The 17,920-nt window shown below is 36.3% G+C and overlaps 4 protein-coding genes across 6 annotated transcripts; all 4 read left to right on the plus strand.

Annotated features, from left to right (window-relative positions):
* Positions 1 to 596: 596 nt before the first annotated feature.
* Positions 597 to 3,474, plus strand: LOC110925807 (uncharacterized protein At2g24330). The gene is made up of 6 exons (XM_022169634.2): positions 597 to 815; positions 921 to 1,156; positions 1,883 to 2,027; positions 2,171 to 2,280; positions 2,410 to 2,818; positions 2,888 to 3,474. Exons 2-6 carry the CDS (start codon positions 926 to 928, stop codon positions 3,217 to 3,219), a joined length of 1,227 nt encoding a protein of 408 aa, XP_022025326.1. The 5' UTR covers positions 597 to 815; positions 921 to 925; the 3' UTR covers positions 3,220 to 3,474.
* Positions 3,475 to 4,584: 1,110 nt separating this feature from the next.
* Positions 4,585 to 8,469, plus strand: LOC110920865 (transcription factor IIIA). The gene is made up of 7 exons (XM_022165073.2): positions 4,585 to 5,006; positions 5,784 to 5,979; positions 6,701 to 6,835; positions 7,205 to 7,496; positions 7,590 to 7,825; positions 7,917 to 8,060; positions 8,149 to 8,469. Exons 2-7 carry the CDS (start codon positions 5,803 to 5,805, stop codon positions 8,326 to 8,328), a joined length of 1,164 nt encoding a protein of 387 aa, XP_022020765.1. The 5' UTR covers positions 4,585 to 5,006; positions 5,784 to 5,802; the 3' UTR covers positions 8,329 to 8,469.
* Positions 8,470 to 9,927: 1,458 nt separating this feature from the next.
* LOC110926350 (protein DJ-1 homolog B) lies at positions 9,928 to 13,489 on the plus strand. Its single transcript, XM_022170100.2, has 8 exons — positions 9,928 to 10,155; positions 10,241 to 10,441; positions 11,635 to 11,784; positions 11,869 to 12,051; positions 12,162 to 12,242; positions 12,549 to 12,749; positions 12,839 to 12,979; positions 13,052 to 13,489. Exons 1-8 carry the CDS (start codon positions 10,015 to 10,017, stop codon positions 13,250 to 13,252), a joined length of 1,299 nt encoding a protein of 432 aa, XP_022025792.1. The 5' UTR covers positions 9,928 to 10,014; the 3' UTR covers positions 13,253 to 13,489.
* Positions 13,490 to 14,888: 1,399 nt separating this feature from the next.
* LOC110922936 lies at positions 14,889 to 17,699 on the plus strand. 3 transcript variants are annotated; one of them, XM_022167128.2, is made up of 5 exons: positions 14,889 to 15,035; positions 15,743 to 15,880; positions 15,976 to 16,927; positions 17,133 to 17,257; positions 17,345 to 17,699. In XM_022167128.2, the coding sequence occupies exons 2-5, from the start codon at positions 15,794 to 15,796 to the stop codon at positions 17,504 to 17,506; spliced, it is 1,326 nt and encodes a 441-aa protein (XP_022022820.1). In that variant the 5' UTR covers positions 14,889 to 15,035; positions 15,743 to 15,793; the 3' UTR covers positions 17,507 to 17,699. The 3 variants fall into 3 exon arrangements, with proteins under 3 accessions (XP_022022820.1, XP_035844341.1, XP_022022821.1); XM_035988448.1 differs by having other exon boundaries at positions 14,891 to 15,035; positions 15,740 to 15,880; XM_022167129.2 differs by lacking the exon at positions 14,889 to 15,035 and adding an exon at positions 15,478 to 15,653.
* The last annotated feature ends 221 nt before the right edge of the window (positions 17,700 to 17,920 follow it).

Below are 17,920 nucleotides of genomic sequence, written 5' to 3' on the forward strand. Positions count from 1 at the left end.
AATATTAAAAATGGTTGTACATTTAGATTTTAATTTAAAGTATTATAATTAAAATAATACTTAATGTGATGAATTAAATAATCTCATGTACATTAAATAATGTAGGGGTGAGTAAAAGGAAAAACCCGACTCTATCTGATCATTACCCGACCTGACCCGAGAACTGATCAAACATAAAATACAGAACCGATTCACTACCCTAAATATAGGGTTGGTTCCGGTCCATAGGTCTAAGTCGGGTTTCACCATGAAAAGAACCGAGAACCGACCCGAACTGACCCTATCTTATATGAAAAATTGGAACCGATCTAAATACCTAGGTACTTGGGTTCAGGTCGGGATGGGTATATTTTCGATTCGGTTCTCGGTTATTTTCGGTCCAGACCTAAACTTGTTCACCCCTAAAATAATGTATTAATTCATTAGCTTAATCCACCAAAAGTGATACAGGTAGAAATCGAACTTGAGTCTCTATTTTGAAAATCTAAGCTTCCTACCACTAGGCCACAAAACATATAGATTTCTTTAGAATATATTATTATTTTATAAAAATGAAATAGTTTGTACCAACATTTACAAGACTTGCAAACAAAGAGACAGAGATTCCCGTTTCCTCAACGTATACATGCCTCCCCGACCGTCACAAGTCACCACCCCATTTCGCGGCAAAATTTCTCTGCTAAAATCCCCCACACATACCAAAATCCCGTCGATCAAACCCAAAAATCCCGATTAAAATCAAAACATCTCCGACCAATTTCTGCATTCGCGCCATTTGCACAACCTTCGCGTCCGTTATTGAATTTCTATTTCAGGTATGCAACTAACGTAACGCATTTCATGATTAGGGTTTTTGATACGTAAATAGCGTCACGTGATCATCATCTTTGTGTGGTTGTAATTGTGATTGATTTGAGTAGGATAAATGGCTGAAGAGAAAGCGGGAAAGGAAGTTGATGTGGAGAAGAAGACCCCGAAGAGGGGGTTTTGGTCTCGAGTTTGGAACGGATTGTTTCGGTCGCATGGTGATGATTTTGAGAAGAGGTTGCAATATATATGTAACAAAGAGGCCACTTTGATTGCTAGAATGAAGAGGAGGTCATCCCGTTGGAGGGTGATAGCGCGGGATTTGATCATTCTTTCGGTGTTTCTCGAGGTAATATGAATGGTTTATAGTTGTTTGATCATACTTGAGGCATATATTGTGATGATCTATGTGTTTGTAACTTGAATGCTCTCATTTTCTTTGTGTTTAGTATCTAAGACATGATTGAATTCGACATGTACTTTGTGCACATAACGAAGTGATTTGGTTGCCAACTTGCCTTTTATAACCGTTGATAGTAAAACGCAATATGTAAACACCAAAACTCGTTAAATAAGCGTTGTAACGCTTGAGATAAATCCCATATTGGCCGTGGATAGGAGAGATGTTGAGCTCACAACGAATGCTTGATCTCAAATACCACCAACGCGTTTTGGACGCATTGGTTGTAGTTCCAGGATTTTCCCCATGGGCAACGTGGGTGATAGCTTGGTTTAAAAAATTGTGAGGCACTTCGAGGTTTTTAGGTCCCGAAAAGCTGAGGCGCTTGGCGAGAGCACGCTTCACGCATGTGAGGTACTAGGTATTAAATTCAAAAATAATAATTATTAGTTCTAATACCAAGGATGACAGTGGTTGGAATGAGGGATTGGATGTTACAAGCATTTTGGTGTACATTCTATCTGAACAAAATTGAAAGTGTTAAAATGTTGCAAATACTTTTTTTTGTTAATTATAATTCCTATCATATTTACATTTTTACCATAGTGATAGATATATGTTATAATTAGCAAATTTTCTTTTGTCCACATATTGATTTTCTATGGTTACATACAGGTCATGGCATTGGCATATGCTATAGTTACAACAAGAACTGTGGAGTTAGACTGGCAAATGAGGGCGTTACGAGTTCTACCAATATTTCTTTTGCCTGTCTTAGCATCGTCTTTGTACTGGGCACTTTTTAGCTTCACAAGAATGCGTAAGATTCAAAACTTTACATAAAAAAAATCTTCTAAATTATTTTAAATTTAATAGTAGTTAACAACTCGAGTTTCACATTTATTAGTCAAACATCCAAAACTGGCAAGACAATCTCATTAGACAGTTTTTTTCCTCGTATAGGCGATAACTGGGATCAGAAAACTATCGACAGGCTTCGCGCTGAACGACAAGAAAAAATTGACGAACTTAAAGAACGGACCAATTATTATATAACTCAACAACTCATTCAGGTACACCTTAAAGCTGCTAACAGCTTGTTATTATTGCCAATTTGTATCATGTATCCCAAAATAAAGGTGCCCAAATCACTTATTATTGTATACAGTCAAATGGTCAATGCAACTTTTATATGGTTGCAGAAATATGACCCTGATCCAGCAGCCAAGGCAGCCGCTGCCTCCGTACTCGCGTCAAAACTGGGTGCAGATTCGGGCCTAAAATTGTTGTTAGCAGATAATTTTCAGCAGCATTATTCCGAAGCTACGTGTAAGAGCCACGATGCTGACCCTACGAAATCTAGTGGTTTGCGGAAACGGAATACATCCGAAACCGCATCCAAGGGAGGCAATGACACGGAAATGAGTCAGTACGGCGAGAGTGACACCGCATCTGAGGTTTATCCACATAATCAAGTGTTTGTTGAGCATCATAGACCTTCACCCGTGTCTCAAGACGGCGGTTGGCTTGCTCGACTTGCACAATTGCTAGTGGGAGAGGACCCGTCACAATCTTACGCCCTTATATGCGGCAATTGCCATATGCATAACGGTAACTACATTTCATTAGGTAAATATTTCCTGTGAACTTAACGAAGGTAAGAAAATGTCTTATTTTCAGGTCTTGCTAGGAAAGAGGATTTCCCGTTCATTACGTATTATTGTCCACGCTGTCATGCTTTGAATAGACCGAGGAACTCGAACCCGAGTTCTCCAAGTACCAGCACTATTGGTGCTACATCTCCAACGATCGAAGGTCTTGATTCGATTGGACCGAGTAGTTTGTCCATGAAAGTATCCCCTATCGGCAGTCCTTTGGGGGATACCATGAGTGGGAAAGCATCTGCTACCGGCAGTCCTGTGGGAGATACCGTGCACGTGAGTGAGAAAGTATCTGCTGCTAGCAGTCCTGTGGGTGAGGTGGAAGTGAGCGACAAAGAAGTCGCTGAATGATCCTTCTAAAGATGTGTAGTTTTGTGTTGTTTTGAATATATCTGTATGGCAGGATTGAGTAGAGCACTGTTGATATGCACAGGTCACACGTAGTTAGGATTTATTCGAAATGCTTATCGTGTTATATTACTTTGTTTTGGGACACACACCGTTATTGTGAGCATGAGACTGTCGAGGTTTCTTGCTGCGTATAGACTACTAAACTCGGCATATATTGACATAGGTGTTGGTGGTTTCAGCTTGTTTTGATATCAACAGTGTTGTGATTTTGTTTTCCATGAGATGAATAATGAATAATTCATGATACTTTATTTGAACCTTATTACAATAGTGTAATATTGAACCTTATTACAATATGGGTCCTTCATCACCAGGGGCTGATGTTGTCCATCTTCTACAAGGGGGTCCATCGCCATTCTTTTGGCGACGAGTTTCAAGAACTATAGCTATGTCAAAGCTTGTAAGAGAATGTAAGAGGTTTAGTCGGTACGAGGTTGATATCACCATTAAAAAAATGGCGATGGGTGGTGCAGTTTGAAGTCATCGCCATTAGGATTGGTGACGGGTGAGAAAGTTTTTGAAAAAGAAAACCCATCGTCACTAGGAATAGTGAAGAATTCTGAAAAAAAAAAAATGTCGCCACTAGAAATGGTGAGGAGTTCTGAAAAAGAGAATTCTTTGGCGCATTGACATTAGTAATGGTGATGAGTTATGAAAAAGAAAACTCGCCGCCACTAGGGATGTTGACGAGGTATGAAAAAGAAAAGTTGTCGCCACTAGAAATGGTGATGAATCATTGAGCTACCAGATTCTACCACTCGTACATACAAATCTATCATGGTTATATTTTTTTAAAACTCGGTGCCAATAGATATGGTGATAGCCCTCCTTGTAGAAAGTGGAGAAAGCTACGTTTATAGCACAATTCATGCAAAAAATCAAAAGAATGAATGATAAAATTACCAAAATAATAATAATATAATGAATAATGATGTTTGTATAAGTGAGTTATATCATATATAAAGGCATCAATTTTAATTTATAAATAATTGTGATCTTTACAAAATTATATAACTAGTAAAATTGCCTGACTCACTGTGACGGGAATTCAATTGCAAAATGGAGAATTTTGGTTTGTATGATTCACTTTGTTACAACATACATGCACTATAATATGATACCGTAAAATCTAAAAAAAAAACAATAGGGGCTGTTTGGCAACTTCTGAATGGGTAAGTGCTGAACCAGCAAAAGATCTAACTATTAAGAGCCAATATAATGCTTAACCAATTCAGATAAGAGGTTTAGGGGCTGTTTGGCAACCCTCTTAATGATTCATTAAGAGGCAACCCTCTTATTCGGACAGAGGCTGTATGTTTGGTTGGCAAAATACCAACCTCTTAATGGTACCATTCAGTGCTTAATCATTCAGTGATAGGAACTTGCTGAAAGAAAAAAAAGACTCCGCATACCCCTTTCCTTCTTCTCTTCTCTGTATTCACAACTAGGGTTCACAAGTTCCTTCTTCTCCTCTCATCAAGACCACCTCACCTCAGCCCCCATCCTTCTCGCCGCCCTCCTTCTCCGCCCGTCCGCCTCTCCTCCTCCCTTCCTCCGCCTCTCCTCCTCCCTCCGCTGCCTACATCTCTCTCCTCGATCCAAGTCCCGCTCGGTTCGCCTCCTTCTCCTCCGCCGGTCCGCCTCCTTCTCCTCCTCCCTCCGTCCGCCTCCTCCTCCTCCTCACATCCTCCGCCGGTCGCCGCCTCCTCCCTCCGTCCAAAATACAGGTTCGTTTTTTTTTCTATTAAACTGATTTTTAATTTAAAGTACTCATTATTATGATGTGGTTAAACTCATTTGTAGTTTGATTTGGTTTTTTTAATTAAATTGATTTTTAATTTAAACTGATTTTTAGTTTGATTTGGTTTTTTGGTATGGATATGTTTATTTTTCTGTTTTTTTTATTAGTTTGATTTGGTTTTTTCTTTTACAATTTTTCATCAATCTATACACTATTCAGAACTCTTGCCAAACAGATACATTTCATTCAGCACATAATAGTTCAGAGGGGTAATATAGTCATTCTGCATAGTCATTCAGAGATACAACCAAACAGCTCTTACTGGTTCAGCACTTACTGGTTCAGGGCCTCTTACCCATTCAGACCTCTTACTGGTTTAGCACTTACTGGTTCAGCACTTGCCAAACAGCCCCTTAACCATTTAGACTCAGACACTCAGTACAAGTATAATACTTAACCATTCAGAGACAAATGTCTGAGCCATTCAGACATCTGCTCTCGAAACATATAGTTTAAACTATTATGTGCAGAATCACTAATAGCAAAAGATCTCAACCATTAAGAACCCATTAAGAGCTAAAACATATACTCAACAAATTTATTTGAAAAAAAAATATATAAGTCAAATTAATTTTAGGCCCAATTAGTGGCCCAATACTTTTCCAATCTAGCCCACCCAACTATACGACGCCATAGAAAACCCTAGCGTTAGGTAAATAGCGCAGCTTCCATAGCAACTCTCATTCATTCTCCCTCTCTCCAGCCAACAACAATCTGTGAAGATGAGCGAAGAAAGCATCGAAACCACAACAAATTCTGTGAAGATGACCGAAGAAAGCATCGAAACTACAACAGATTTTCCAATTTTCAGAGACATAAGACGTTACACTTGCGGATTCTGTGGAATTGTACGCTCTAAGAAGACTATTATTCAAGCTCACATTCAATCTCATCATCAGGTGTGTGTTTGTTTTCTTCTCGTTGCAATTTTGATAAGATATTGTGATCCGTTGTTGAATTTGATGTGTGTTGTTTACAATACACAATTGTACTGGTTTTGATAAAATTGATTAGGTATTTGTTTAGTAGTAATTCGCAGCAGATCTGATAATACTGTGTTGTATATATTGTTGTATGCGATGGTATATCTATTTGATGTGATGGTATGGAGGAAAATACAGAGTTCTAATGTCATTTTAGTTAATAACATGGAATTTACTGGCTGTAATTGTTGAATTTATTGGTTGAATTTGATTTTTTTTTTATGAAATTGATTAAATATTTGTGTATTAGTGATTCACATTAGGTTTGTTAATTGTTACTGTTTGATCGATATTGTTGTATGTGATTGTGATGGTATAAGTTTTGTTGTGTTGATTGATTTTGAGTTTTGTTGTTATTTTAACTAATAACATGAAATCTACTGGTTGGAATTATTGGATTTACTGGATGAGTTTTATGTGTGTTCTTGTGCACAATACACAGTTGTATTGGTTTTGATGAGATTGTTTAGGTATTTCTGTGCTATCGATATTGTTGTATGTGATGGTATGTGTTTTGTTGTGATATCAGTAGGAAAATTTTGAGTTGTAATGTTATATATGTATTAATTATTAACATGCAATTTACTTGTTGTAATTATTGAATTTATAAACGTATAATTAGACTGTCATTATTTAGGATGAAATCAAAGAGAACGAAGGTAATGAAGAAGAGGAGCAAGAAGGGGGGAAGATGAATGTTTGTGAAGAATGTGGAGCTTCATTTAAAAAACCTGCGCACCTGAAGCAGCATATGCAAAGCCATTCACTTGAGGTATTTTAAAAACGTTGAAGATCATCGCTTAATAGATATCTCTTTCATAATTTATTTTTATGTGAATTCAGTTGTTAAATCTTCATAGAATCAACACTTCTGCAGGGTCTAAACTTATACTAGGTATTTAAAATTATCTGAAAAAGATTGGGTTATGTTGCGTGAGGCATTGGATCCCAACAGAGAACTCCAAAATGCGAGACCTTGATTGGATTAGTATCAGGCAGGGGGACCTCCTGAGAAGCTCCGTCAAGTGTGACTCAATCACGCGTTCAAGTATGAGGTTCAAAGATTCCTTTATTTGTGCATTGATGATTTGATCATTCGAATAACAAAAGTCTCACCAGTAAAATAATGTTCTTGCTACAGAGACCCTTTACTTGTCCAATGAAAGACTGTAAGGCAAGTTACCGAAGAAAAGATCATCTGAATCGCCACCTCATCCAACACCAGGGTAAAATCTTTGAGTGCCCATTTGAAACTTGCAAAAGTAAATTTTCAATTCAAGGTAACATGACAAGACACGTGAGGGAAATGCATGATGAATCAGAGGATAACTCCGGTGACACAAACAATGACAAGCAGTACACATGTTCCGAACCCGGTTGCGGGAAAGTTTTCAAATACGCATCAAAGTTAAAAACACATGAAGAATCTCATGGTGAGTGTGCAGTTTGATGTTTTCATGCTAATTGATTTTTCATATTTATGATTTATTCTGATTGAATTATTTGTTATTTGTTGACTATTGCAGTTAGATTGGAAACAATTGAGGCATTTTGTGGGGAACCGGGCTGCAAGAAATATTTTACGAACAAGCAATGTCTTAAGACTCACATTCAGTCATGTCATCAGCATATTATTTGTGAGATTTGTGGAGTTAAACAACTTAAAAAGAATATGAAACGCCACCTTCGCACTCACGAGGAAGATGTATCCAAAGAGAGGACCAAATGCAGCTTCGATGGATGCAACCTAACTTTCTCAACTGTAAGAAACATTATTTTTACAATAGACAATCTCAAAAATGCTGGCAAACTTTATATGTTTTTCATTAATAGATTTGTGTTTGAAATCACAGGATTCAAATCTAAGACAGCACATAAAAGCTTCCCATCTTCAAGAAAAACCGTACGTTTGCAGCATTTCCGGGTGTGGAATGAGCTTTTCATTTAAGCATGTGAGGGATAACCATGAGAAATCCGGGAAGCATGTTTACACAGTGGTATGACCTATGAATGTTGATTGAATCTACTCTTACGTCTATTTTAATCAAATTATGAAATAACACGTGTATTTGTTGGTCATAATAGGGAGATTTTGTTGAAGCTGATGATGAATTTCAATCAAGGCCAAGGGGTGGTGCTAAAAGGAAATTGCCAGCTATGATAGACACCCTTATGAGGAAGAGAATACTGCCGCTAAGTGAATCTGATCACATTCAAGGTTCTGAATACATCTCTTGGTTTCTTGGTGGTGGCGAAGAAGATTAATTGACTTTAATACTTGCTTATCTAACACTATGTATAATCTTAAGTCTTGATAGTAACGTGAGTGGTCGGGTTATTTCACAAAACAATACTTGTAATTTTGTCTATATTAAGTCTTGTGGCATCATGGTTCTTTTGTAGTTATGTTAAGTCTTGATGCTGTTTAAATGTTTACTTTGAATATGGTAGTATGGTACAAGTAATTAAAGTTTTTTATATTCACTGTCTGCCCTTTTTAATTTCTCAAAAATACATGTACTTGAATGTTTAGTTAAAGAAAAGCCCAAAACCGACCCATGCATACTTGTCAATGCGAACACCATCATATTAGTTTTGCTCAGCTTCTTCAGGTTCCAAATGGGTGAAAACAAACCTCAGGGTCCATCATTAACGGCAATGTTTTAAAATCTGGTTTTTATACCGTACCGGATTGGCTAAAAATGGTTTAACTGGGTGTATCGGGTGTACCGGGTGGTTTCACTGGTTCAACCGGAAGTACCACCCGGTTTGAACCGATTTTTAACACATTGATTAACGGGCAGCTGCAGCTAAACATACCACAACAAAGTTGACTAGTGAAACATACAAGTAAATCTGTAAACGTTTCATCTATTGACAGATAGCAACCCAAAACGTAATCGGTTGCAAGAAAAGTAGTATTCAGGTTTTGTTGGGCTTAATTTTGAATTAAAACCGAAATTTTGGTTTCAAAAAACTGATTGCTTTTTGTTTTGGTTTTGTTTTGCGGATGTGTTTGGTGTGGTTATTTATATATTGTTTTTTCTTTTGGTACGTGTGGTTATATTGGTTTTACATTTGTGCTTGAAATGTGTAGTCTAATTTTAACCACTTATTAATGGATTTGGGTATGAAACTCTTGATATTTTGAATTTGACCTATGAATCCAATTAAAACTTTCGAACGGGTTTGGTGCGGTTTGCTTCCTAGGTCCGGTGTGGTTTGGTTGCCAAGTTTGTTTATCGAAACTGAACCGTAATTTTGGGTTTTCACAATAAAAAAAAAAAAAAGAATTGTCAGTTATTTCGGTGAGGTTTTGTTGTTTAGTTCGATTTCAGTTCACTTAACTAGGTTTTCTCACCCCTATTGAAACAATGTTAAAGTCTATTCTTAATACATATCTAAAAGTTGTTTTATTCCAATATTTCGTTTATTATTGCTGATTATACTGTTTTAGTAACCATTGTGTTTCCTTGTAAACTTGTTTTCGTCCTTGGAGCATGATTTGATCTAATAATCACATAATAGAACTACGTGTTGATACTTTTCTGTTACATTATCCCATCCACTTGTAAGGTTTATTCACATATCCAATCATCACTAATGCTCTAGTAGTGGTCACGGATATTTAAGCCCCACTTATGGTGGACCCGAGTGAGTTTTCCTCTCGAAGTCTCAAGTTCAAGTCTGATTGATAGAGGTTTCTCATTGAGGGGTTTTAAATTGGGATCTATTGTACGAGAGGGCTTTCTAGCGCGGACCCGGCTAAGACAACGTATGCCAGACCTCCTGAGATTCGCGAATAATTAACACCTTTCAAAAAAAGTTCATATATCCAACTTTAAACCGGTACCACTACTGGACCGGGTCGACTCACTTAACCCCGAGGTTCGAGTTCCGACCGTGTACTGTGGCGGTAGACTCTAGACACATCCAACAGACCAATAAAAAATGGCTTTACGCCACCTCACCCCTCTCTCTCCTTTCACAAACCTCACTCCCCGTATTCCGTCGTTCTCCCTCCTCTCCGCCACCACTTCCCGTCGTAACAACCGGTTTTCACTTTCAGTAATGGCGTCCGCATCACGAAAGGTAAGACAATCGTGTATCGATGTCAAATTGACTACTTGTTTGGAGTTTGTAGTTGTTATATAATTGATTGTTGTTTGAATTACAGGTGCTTGTTCCGATTGCTAACGGAACGGAGCCTATGGAAGCGGTTATCACTATCGATGTGCTCCGTAGAGCTGGCGCTGACGTCACCGTCGCTTCTGTTGAAAAGGAGCTCAGGGTTGATGCTTGTCACGGTGTTAAAATTGTAGCTGATGCTTTGATTTCTGACTGTGTTGACACTGTTTTTGATCTCGTTTCTCTTCCGGTATGCTGTTTGTTACACCTGTTTTTCTATCAAGGTTACTTTATTAGGAAATATGAACCTGTTTAATATGCTTGTGAATTTTATTTGCAATATTAGATCTGGATAAAATGTTTGTTAGCTATTCTTAACAGAATGATAGATAGCTGGAGTGAAAACCTTTGAAAATGGATTAAAAATCGAATTCTATAGGGTGTGTTTACTATAGTAGGGTTCTTCCTCTACTAGTTGACACTTCACTGGTTTTTACAGCACTATTTGTGTGTGACGCAGCGGTGGTCTGGCTCTGATATACTGAATTAATATTATTGAATGGTTAGGTTACAATATATAGAGATCACAAGGAACCCTAGAAACCTAACTGAGTCTGTGGGCTAGTCTGATAATGCAGGGCAATACATCCTTATTTTTGTTTCCTTTTGAAATGGATTTCTCAGTTGTTTCTGAACTATGATGTTATCCGTGTGCATGACTAGATCATATGTGTATAATAGGTAGTGTCTGTATAAAGTTTTATCGGTATTTGACTATTTGTTAATTGTTAGTTTACACATGTTCAGTAAGGAAATATGATTTCAAGTCTTAAGATGCTAATATATATGGTAGTCTGTAACCTATACCTTGACATTTTTTCTGCGAGGCTGGCTTGTTACGTCTGCCCTCTGGTTTGTTATGTTACAGGATTGCTCTTTTGGATTACTAATTAAAAACATACTCAAATTTGTTTTGGACTTTGGAGAGGTTAAAATTGATGCCAAAAGTAATAATGACTTGATGAACCCAAACCAGTCATCAAAAATTGAACCTCAGGGTTCGAATAACACAAGTCACTACACTCTTGTTTAAGGCCAAATTGTCTACACTCTGCGCGAAAATCTATACCTACCATTATTAATACATGAACTTTTGCACCTTTTACTGCTGATCGGTACATAGTGTTAAAATTTATCCATGTAAGAGATTTTCCAATCATCTGAAGTTGCTGTTTATGCTTTCTTTGCCATTGATGTTATGAGTGTGTCCTAATCATATGTTTGGGAGAAAAGATTGTTGTCATCGTATATGGTGTCTGTGTAACTTGTTCTATCTTGTTTCACTGATCTTGCTTTTACAATAATCATATGTTTCAGTAACAGTATTATAGTTCTTTTTCATAAGCCCACGACAATTAATCAGCCTCTTTTAACCGTCTACAGGGAGGGATGCCAGGTGCAACTAATCTTAGAGACAATAACACGCTGCAGAACATCGTGAAAAAGCAAGCATCAGAAGGCCGTCTGTATGCTGCAGTATGTGCATCTCCTGCTGTTGCACTTGGCTCATGGGGCCTACTGAAGGGCTTAAAAGTAATAATCTCACTATCATGAGATGTTCTTGTTATTGACAACTTGTTATATGAATATAGTTACATATTAACTTTCTTTATTTAGGCAACTTGTTATCCAGCTTTCATGGAGCAGCTATCTTCCTCTGCAACCACTGTCGAGTCACGGGTCCAGCTGGATGGACACGCTATCACTAGTCGGGGCCCAGGAACCACCATGGAGTACTCTGTTGCATTGGTGGAGCAACTGTTCGGAAAAGAGAAAGCTGATGAAGTTTCTGGACCACTGGTTTGTGACTTTGTTCTAGGTTTTCATGCTTAATATCGTTATTAACTTATTATTAAGCATTTTATTTTTCTTAAGAGATAATTTGAATAACTCTGTTATATTGTCTTCAGTTGATGCGTACCAAACATGATGATCAGTTCATTGTTACCGAACTGAATAAGGTGCAATGGACATGTGGCTCTGAACCTAAGGTGCGATTTCAGTCTTCAATGATTTGGTTAATTATCTATACCTTAAAGAAGAAGGTCGGTTAGGTGAACCCTCACTAAACGAACCAACTTGGGTTCAATTCCGTTTCTTTTCTTTTGTAACCGCTATGCTTTAGATCGGATTCATCGAAACACACGTTTTCATATGATTAACGCATTACATAACGTGCTGCCAGCTATAAACAACTAAGATGTCGACGTCGCCGCCGCCACAACGCGCAACCTATTACAACAATCTAGTTTTCATGAAAATATATTATTGATATATTTGCTTCCACATCCTTTTAGATTCTAGTACCTGTTGCTGATGGATCGGAAGAAATGGAAGCTATTATAATAATCGATGTTCTTCGACGTGCCAAAGCCAACGTAGTGGTTGCATCAGTTGGTGATAAGCTCGAAATTTTGGCGTCTCGTAAAGTAAAGTTAGTTGCAGACATGCTTCTTGATGAGGCTGCTAAACAATCATATGATCTAATTGTGTTGCCGGTGAGTTCTAATTTTAATTAGTTTATTTAAACTGTTAGGTTAGCGGACTACTTTATCGTTGGATTAATGTCTTTAAAACGTACTTTTAGGGTGGACTTGGTGGGGCCCAGGCATTTACAAACTCGGAAACGATCGTAAATTTGCTTAAGAAACAGAGCGAGTCTGACAGATACTACGGAGCAATATGTGCATCCCCTGCTCTTGTACTGGAGCCCCATGGATTACTCAAGGTAATTCATCTTTATAAGTGATTTAACTTTGTTCGTTTGGATTTACGCTCTTTTTTTTATCTATGTAATTAGGGGAAAAAGGCGACTGCTTTCCCAGCAATGTGCGAAAAACTGTCGGATCGAAGTGAAGCTGAAAGCAGAGTGGTGGTTGATGGTAAACTTATCACTAGCAGAGGCCCAGGGACTACCTTTGAATTTTCATTGGCCATTGTAGAGAAGTTTCTGGGTCACGAGAAAGCGCTAGAGATTGCAAAGGCGATGCTTGTCGTTTAAAGTTGCGAAGTATCTTGCTAAGTATAGGCTAGTTGCGTGTTCTCTTTATGATAAACATGAAGTCTTGCTAATAAATGTTCCCATGGGATAGGATTGGCTCGGCTGGCATAGTCTATATACCCGTTGCCCGTCTGCTTTTGCAATGCAATTACAATCAGTGTAGTATGTATGAGTTTCCATTTTCGTTTCTAGAGTCGTTCTAGCTTCGATTGCAATGAATAAAGTTACCATTATATCGGAGCGCACAAAATTATCAACTGATATATGTAGTCTCATGCCACGCCTTCCTCATGTTTATAACAAAAGGTGAATGGCCGGTTCATTTGCTTGGAAATTGCAATGGCTGTTACGGTATGTTTATGATATGGATGCAACAAGACGAACAGAAAGACATATTTGACTGCATAAAGAGACTAACCAATGACGAACACAACGATGGTTAAATACCCAACAAAAAGGACAAAAATTATAATTCCACTAAAAAACACATTTATCCCTAAAATTTGTTCATCTTTTAAAAACTATATATGCAGCTAACCCTCAAATTCATCTCTATTTATTTAAATAGTATTTCTTTATAACTTTTTTACTTTCACTCACAAAATATATAAAATATATATTTATTTCTAAATATTAAATAAAAGACTCCAATTAATATCACATGACAATCTCTCTTTCAAACTCACAATTTTACTTTTAATTTATTTAAAAATAATTTTGTTATTATCATTATTTACAATAAGTTATCTCAATTTTAGTTTTTATGATCTCTCCCTCTAACTTTAACCAATATAATATATTAAAGCATCTTCCTAATAATATAAAATGATATTATGAAATTATGGTTTATTTAACCTCTTATAAATAAAACTACTAAAGCTTTTCACTAATTCATTGAAAGTCCTTTTGATGAATGGTGAATTTTGATTATATATGCTTACTCATGGTCAAGTATGGTTATGTTTGACAAATTTAAACTGTGTCTAATAAATTGAGACTATTACTGATCAAGTATCGTAACGTAACCAATTATAATTATTCAATAATATATAAAGATTAAGAAACAAGAAATCTTTATAAATATGTTACGTGAAGTATACATAATATATATTCTTTGCATAAAAAACAAAAGATGATATCATAGTGAAACTCATTAATGAAATATGTGCTCTAGCAAATATTAAGATTTAGACGTGCTAGTAGATTTATCATGTGTAGCTTTCCATTTCAGTTATTCACAATTCAAGTTGTCTAAATTGTAAGTTTTAACTTTTCCATATGTTGTTAAACAACAATAATTATCCATGATATATTAGCATCTTAAATTGTGTTAATTTATTTTGATTTTCTTCAAATTTCAAATAACTGACATTTTTCTGATTATGGGTGATCTTAAGCAATTTTTTACGATATTTATCATCTTTATTTCGTAAGATATCTTTTTTATTCAATCTGTATAACACACACAAGATCCACAACCTAGTGAATGAATAATATAATAATAATTCCATATATAAGATTCGCTATTAAATCTACATATCTTTATTTTAGGTAGGGAATTCGAAAGAACTCCAAAAATTAATGAAAACATTAACTTTAGGAATTGGGATTAAATAAGTTGTAACTATAGCTTATTTATACACATAAGCCATCATAGTCGCCTCAATTAAACCCAGTTGCCGCGGAGAGCTAACCACCGGGAGTTTCTTTACCTCCACCATCACATCACCCGATCACCACCTCACTTCACCGGTTTCTTCTTCTTCCTCTGTCATTCATTCCGGTAACTGTCCACCGCTACTTTTTTTTATTACTTCTTCCCCAATCAATCAAACTAACTACCTTTTTCCAGCCAAATTTTCCGGTTCCTGTTTTCAACTTGCTCTTGTTTAATAGTTAGCCTCGGTTTTAATTCTGTTAATATGTGTTGAATTTCGAACAAGAACAGCGAGTGATCGACTTGATTATTGAAGTTTCGAGAGTTGAGATTCCAGTTATTCGTAAATTGTATCGTATGCGTATAATCGGTTTGTACAGGATAACGAACTATCGTATTATATAAAGTTTGACTAGAAAAAGTACTTTTGACTGAACAACTTTATTCAGCAAAACCTGATGATTTTCAGATTATTCTGTGATTGATTAATGCTTATATCATATGAAAAGTATATAATTATATGAATCTGCTCAACTGTGGTTGAGAGTTTTGATTAAACTTTTAAACCTATGAGAGCGAATACAAAATTAGGTTGTAGATGATATTTGTAACAAGTTAAAACTCAAACGATTAATTAATTTAATTTGGAGATTGAATGTTTCTAGAAGATCATATCTACTGTTCTAATGCCTACATATGCCATTAGATATATGTATGTAATATGGAATGTGATTTTTGGTTTAGGTACATAGATTTTTCTATTAAATATGATGTATTTTTTGTTGACACGAATTTGTATAACTGGAACCTATGTTTTCGTTCTTTTGAAGCAGATTACAAGCTTTCGTGATTTCCATTCCAGCTGTAAGTAGTTAACATTCACAATGAATAGGAGCAGTAAAGCTTGGGTTACGAACATGTGCCAGAAGTTAGAAGATATACGTACGGATATTGATAAACTTGTATGCAAGGTATGCTTCTTGATGCTTTTATGTAATAGTTTTAGTTTCTTTTTCCAGTTGGTCTTCAAGATTATCATGTAATTTTCATGATTTGTTTTCTTCAGGAACCCGTTTCATTTGTGGGGAAACAAATGGAAACTGTAGGGAAACAAATGGAAACTGTGGGGAACCAAATGGAAACTGTCGGTGCGAACGTGAAGAACTTTTTCTCTGGTATTGTGGATGAGTTTGGTCTTACTCGCGTGGTGGAACCTGGACATGTAGCAAAAGTAATACCTTCAAAAGGTATTAATTTGGCTGAAACTTCTACAAATTCAGTTGCCGAAGTCAAAGACACTACTGTTGATAGTAACACAAATAACCCGAAAGAAGCTCCTTTGACTCATGAAGAGTTATGTCACAAACCATCATCTACTGGTTTGCCCCATTCAGAGCAAATCATCTCTGAAATCAGTCAACATCTTAATGGTGAACCGGACAGTCTACCAATAAACGAGACTTCGGATAACGGCACTCAAGTTAATCTAGACTCTTCTTCTACCAATAGTCAAAATCCTGAAAACAGATTTGAAGAGGAAGTAGTTTATGATGAAAGTTCACATAGTGATGCTCTAGCATTTGAGTATTCAGATTGGGGTCTAGAAAATATTATCGATCTGAATTTGGAAACCGACGATATTATTGAAGGGGATCAATTGATGAATTTGGAAGAAAAGAAAACACTTCTGAACAGCCCCGTCGATGAACTTGAATGCGATTTAAATACTTTAACCACTCATGAATCATCTGAACCGGAAAGTTCAGTTACTTGCAATGAGAATCAAGAAGAGAATTCTAAGCATATTATTGCTGGCGGGTTATCATCCAAAAGTTTATGCGAGTCGTTAAACTCATCAGTCGGAAACTTCATTGTAGAACCATATACAATTGACTGCAAGCCAATGGAAACCATGGATTATCTCTCTGTGTCATCAGATATTCTCTCATCTTGTGGATCTTTCGCAACTGTTGACTATGATACCAATGATGATGCTTATGCGTCTTGCTCTGGAACCGGTATGCTTCTCTTTTACATTATTAAAAAGAATTTTACTTTAATTTTTACTTCATTTTCTTTCTAACCTTGTTATGGAAAACCATTTAATCCGTTTCATTATTATTAAAAAAATCTTATTTTGGCTATAAGTCCTAATTGCTGATGTCAGAATATATGAATTTAAAGCTCTGTTAGGCTAATTTCTGATAAAGGAAACTTTAACAGGATTAACAGATTTCTCAACCGTTGACTTTGAAGACGTTAAATACGAAAAGTTTGAAAGTGGTGCCGTTTACAAAGGTGGAACACTGTCTTTGTTTCCCAAGACGTCGAGAAGCAAGTCTTACAAGGTAAAACCCGTCTCGTTAAACCAAAAGTTATTCTTAGTCTTTGTTTTCGGTTATCTGTTTCTAACAGTTAATAATTGTATCTGGCAGAAAATGATAAAAGATGCTTTCATGTCAAGAAAAAGGATAACAAAGGAGTACAAGCAGCTGGCGATTCGGTATGCAGATATTGACAAAGAACTATGCCAACCGATACAGAGCAGCAAACCACCGGCCCAAGATCTACCGGACTCTGAATGGGAGCTCTTGTAGATGATAATTTTGGTACCTCTGAAATATTATCCTTGCAAACAAGTAATGCACAATTCTGCAGATGTAGGTGAGATAAATTGTGTTTATGATGCTTCGCCTAAAAATACAAAACTCTTATTACTTTTCAAGCTTTCATTTTGACTTTTAGGAGTAAATTTTTTTAATTTGAGTGAAAAAGTGTATAGATTCTTTCTTTTTTGGTGCATATTTTCTTACTAGCGAAAGCCGTCTAAAATTTATATTCGATTAAGTTTGTCGAAACCGACATCATTAAAAGTTATATTGGTGTACATGAATGAAACAAAAATTCACTTTGACATGGTGTATACACAACTTATAGCGATCTGAATGTTATTATATCATTATAGAATAATTTTGAAACTGAAAATTAAAATATCGGAGTAACAAAATTTG

This window comes from Helianthus annuus, chromosome 3 (genome assembly GCF_002127325.2).
Source record: "Helianthus annuus cultivar XRQ/B chromosome 3, HanXRQr2.0-SUNRISE, whole genome shotgun sequence".
Taxonomy (NCBI): Eukaryota; Viridiplantae; Streptophyta; class Magnoliopsida; order Asterales; family Asteraceae; genus Helianthus; species Helianthus annuus.

Bases quoted from the DNA above. Each gene is read 5' to 3' on its own strand.
- LOC110920865 (XM_022165073.2), top strand. From the start codon at position 5,803: ATGAGCGAAGAAAGCATCGAAACCACAACAAATTCTGTGAAGATGACC. The intron at 5,980-6,700 runs GTGTGTGTTTGT...GTCATTATTTAG, and splicing joins ACATTCAATCTCATCATCAG to GATGAAATCAAAGAGAACGA. The intron at 6,836-7,204 runs GTATTTTAAAAA...TTCTTGCTACAG, and splicing joins TGCAAAGCCATTCACTTGAG to AGACCCTTTACTTGTCCAAT.
- LOC110922936 (XM_022167128.2), top strand. From the start codon at position 15,794: ATGAATAGGAGCAGTAAAGCTTGGGTTACGAACATGTGCCAGAAGTTA. The intron at 15,881-15,975 runs GTATGCTTCTTG...TGTTTTCTTCAG, and splicing joins TTGATAAACTTGTATGCAAG to GAACCCGTTTCATTTGTGGG. The intron at 17,258-17,344 runs GTAAAACCCGTC...TGTATCTGGCAG, and splicing joins CGAGAAGCAAGTCTTACAAG to AAAATGATAAAAGATGCTTT.
- LOC110926350 (XM_022170100.2), top strand. From the start codon at position 10,015: ATGGCTTTACGCCACCTCACCCCTCTCTCTCCTTTCACAAACCTCACT. The intron at 10,442-11,634 runs GTATGCTGTTTG...AACCGTCTACAG, and splicing joins TTGATCTCGTTTCTCTTCCG to GGAGGGATGCCAGGTGCAAC. The intron at 12,980-13,051 runs GTAATTCATCTT...CTATGTAATTAG, and splicing joins AGCCCCATGGATTACTCAAG to GGGAAAAAGGCGACTGCTTT.
- LOC110925807 (XM_022169634.2), top strand. From the start codon at position 926: ATGGCTGAAGAGAAAGCGGGAAAGGAAGTTGATGTGGAGAAGAAGACC. The intron at 2,028-2,170 runs GTAAGATTCAAA...TTCCTCGTATAG, and splicing joins TTTTAGCTTCACAAGAATGC to GCGATAACTGGGATCAGAAA. The intron at 2,819-2,887 runs GTAACTACATTT...TCTTATTTTCAG, and splicing joins CAATTGCCATATGCATAACG to GTCTTGCTAGGAAAGAGGAT.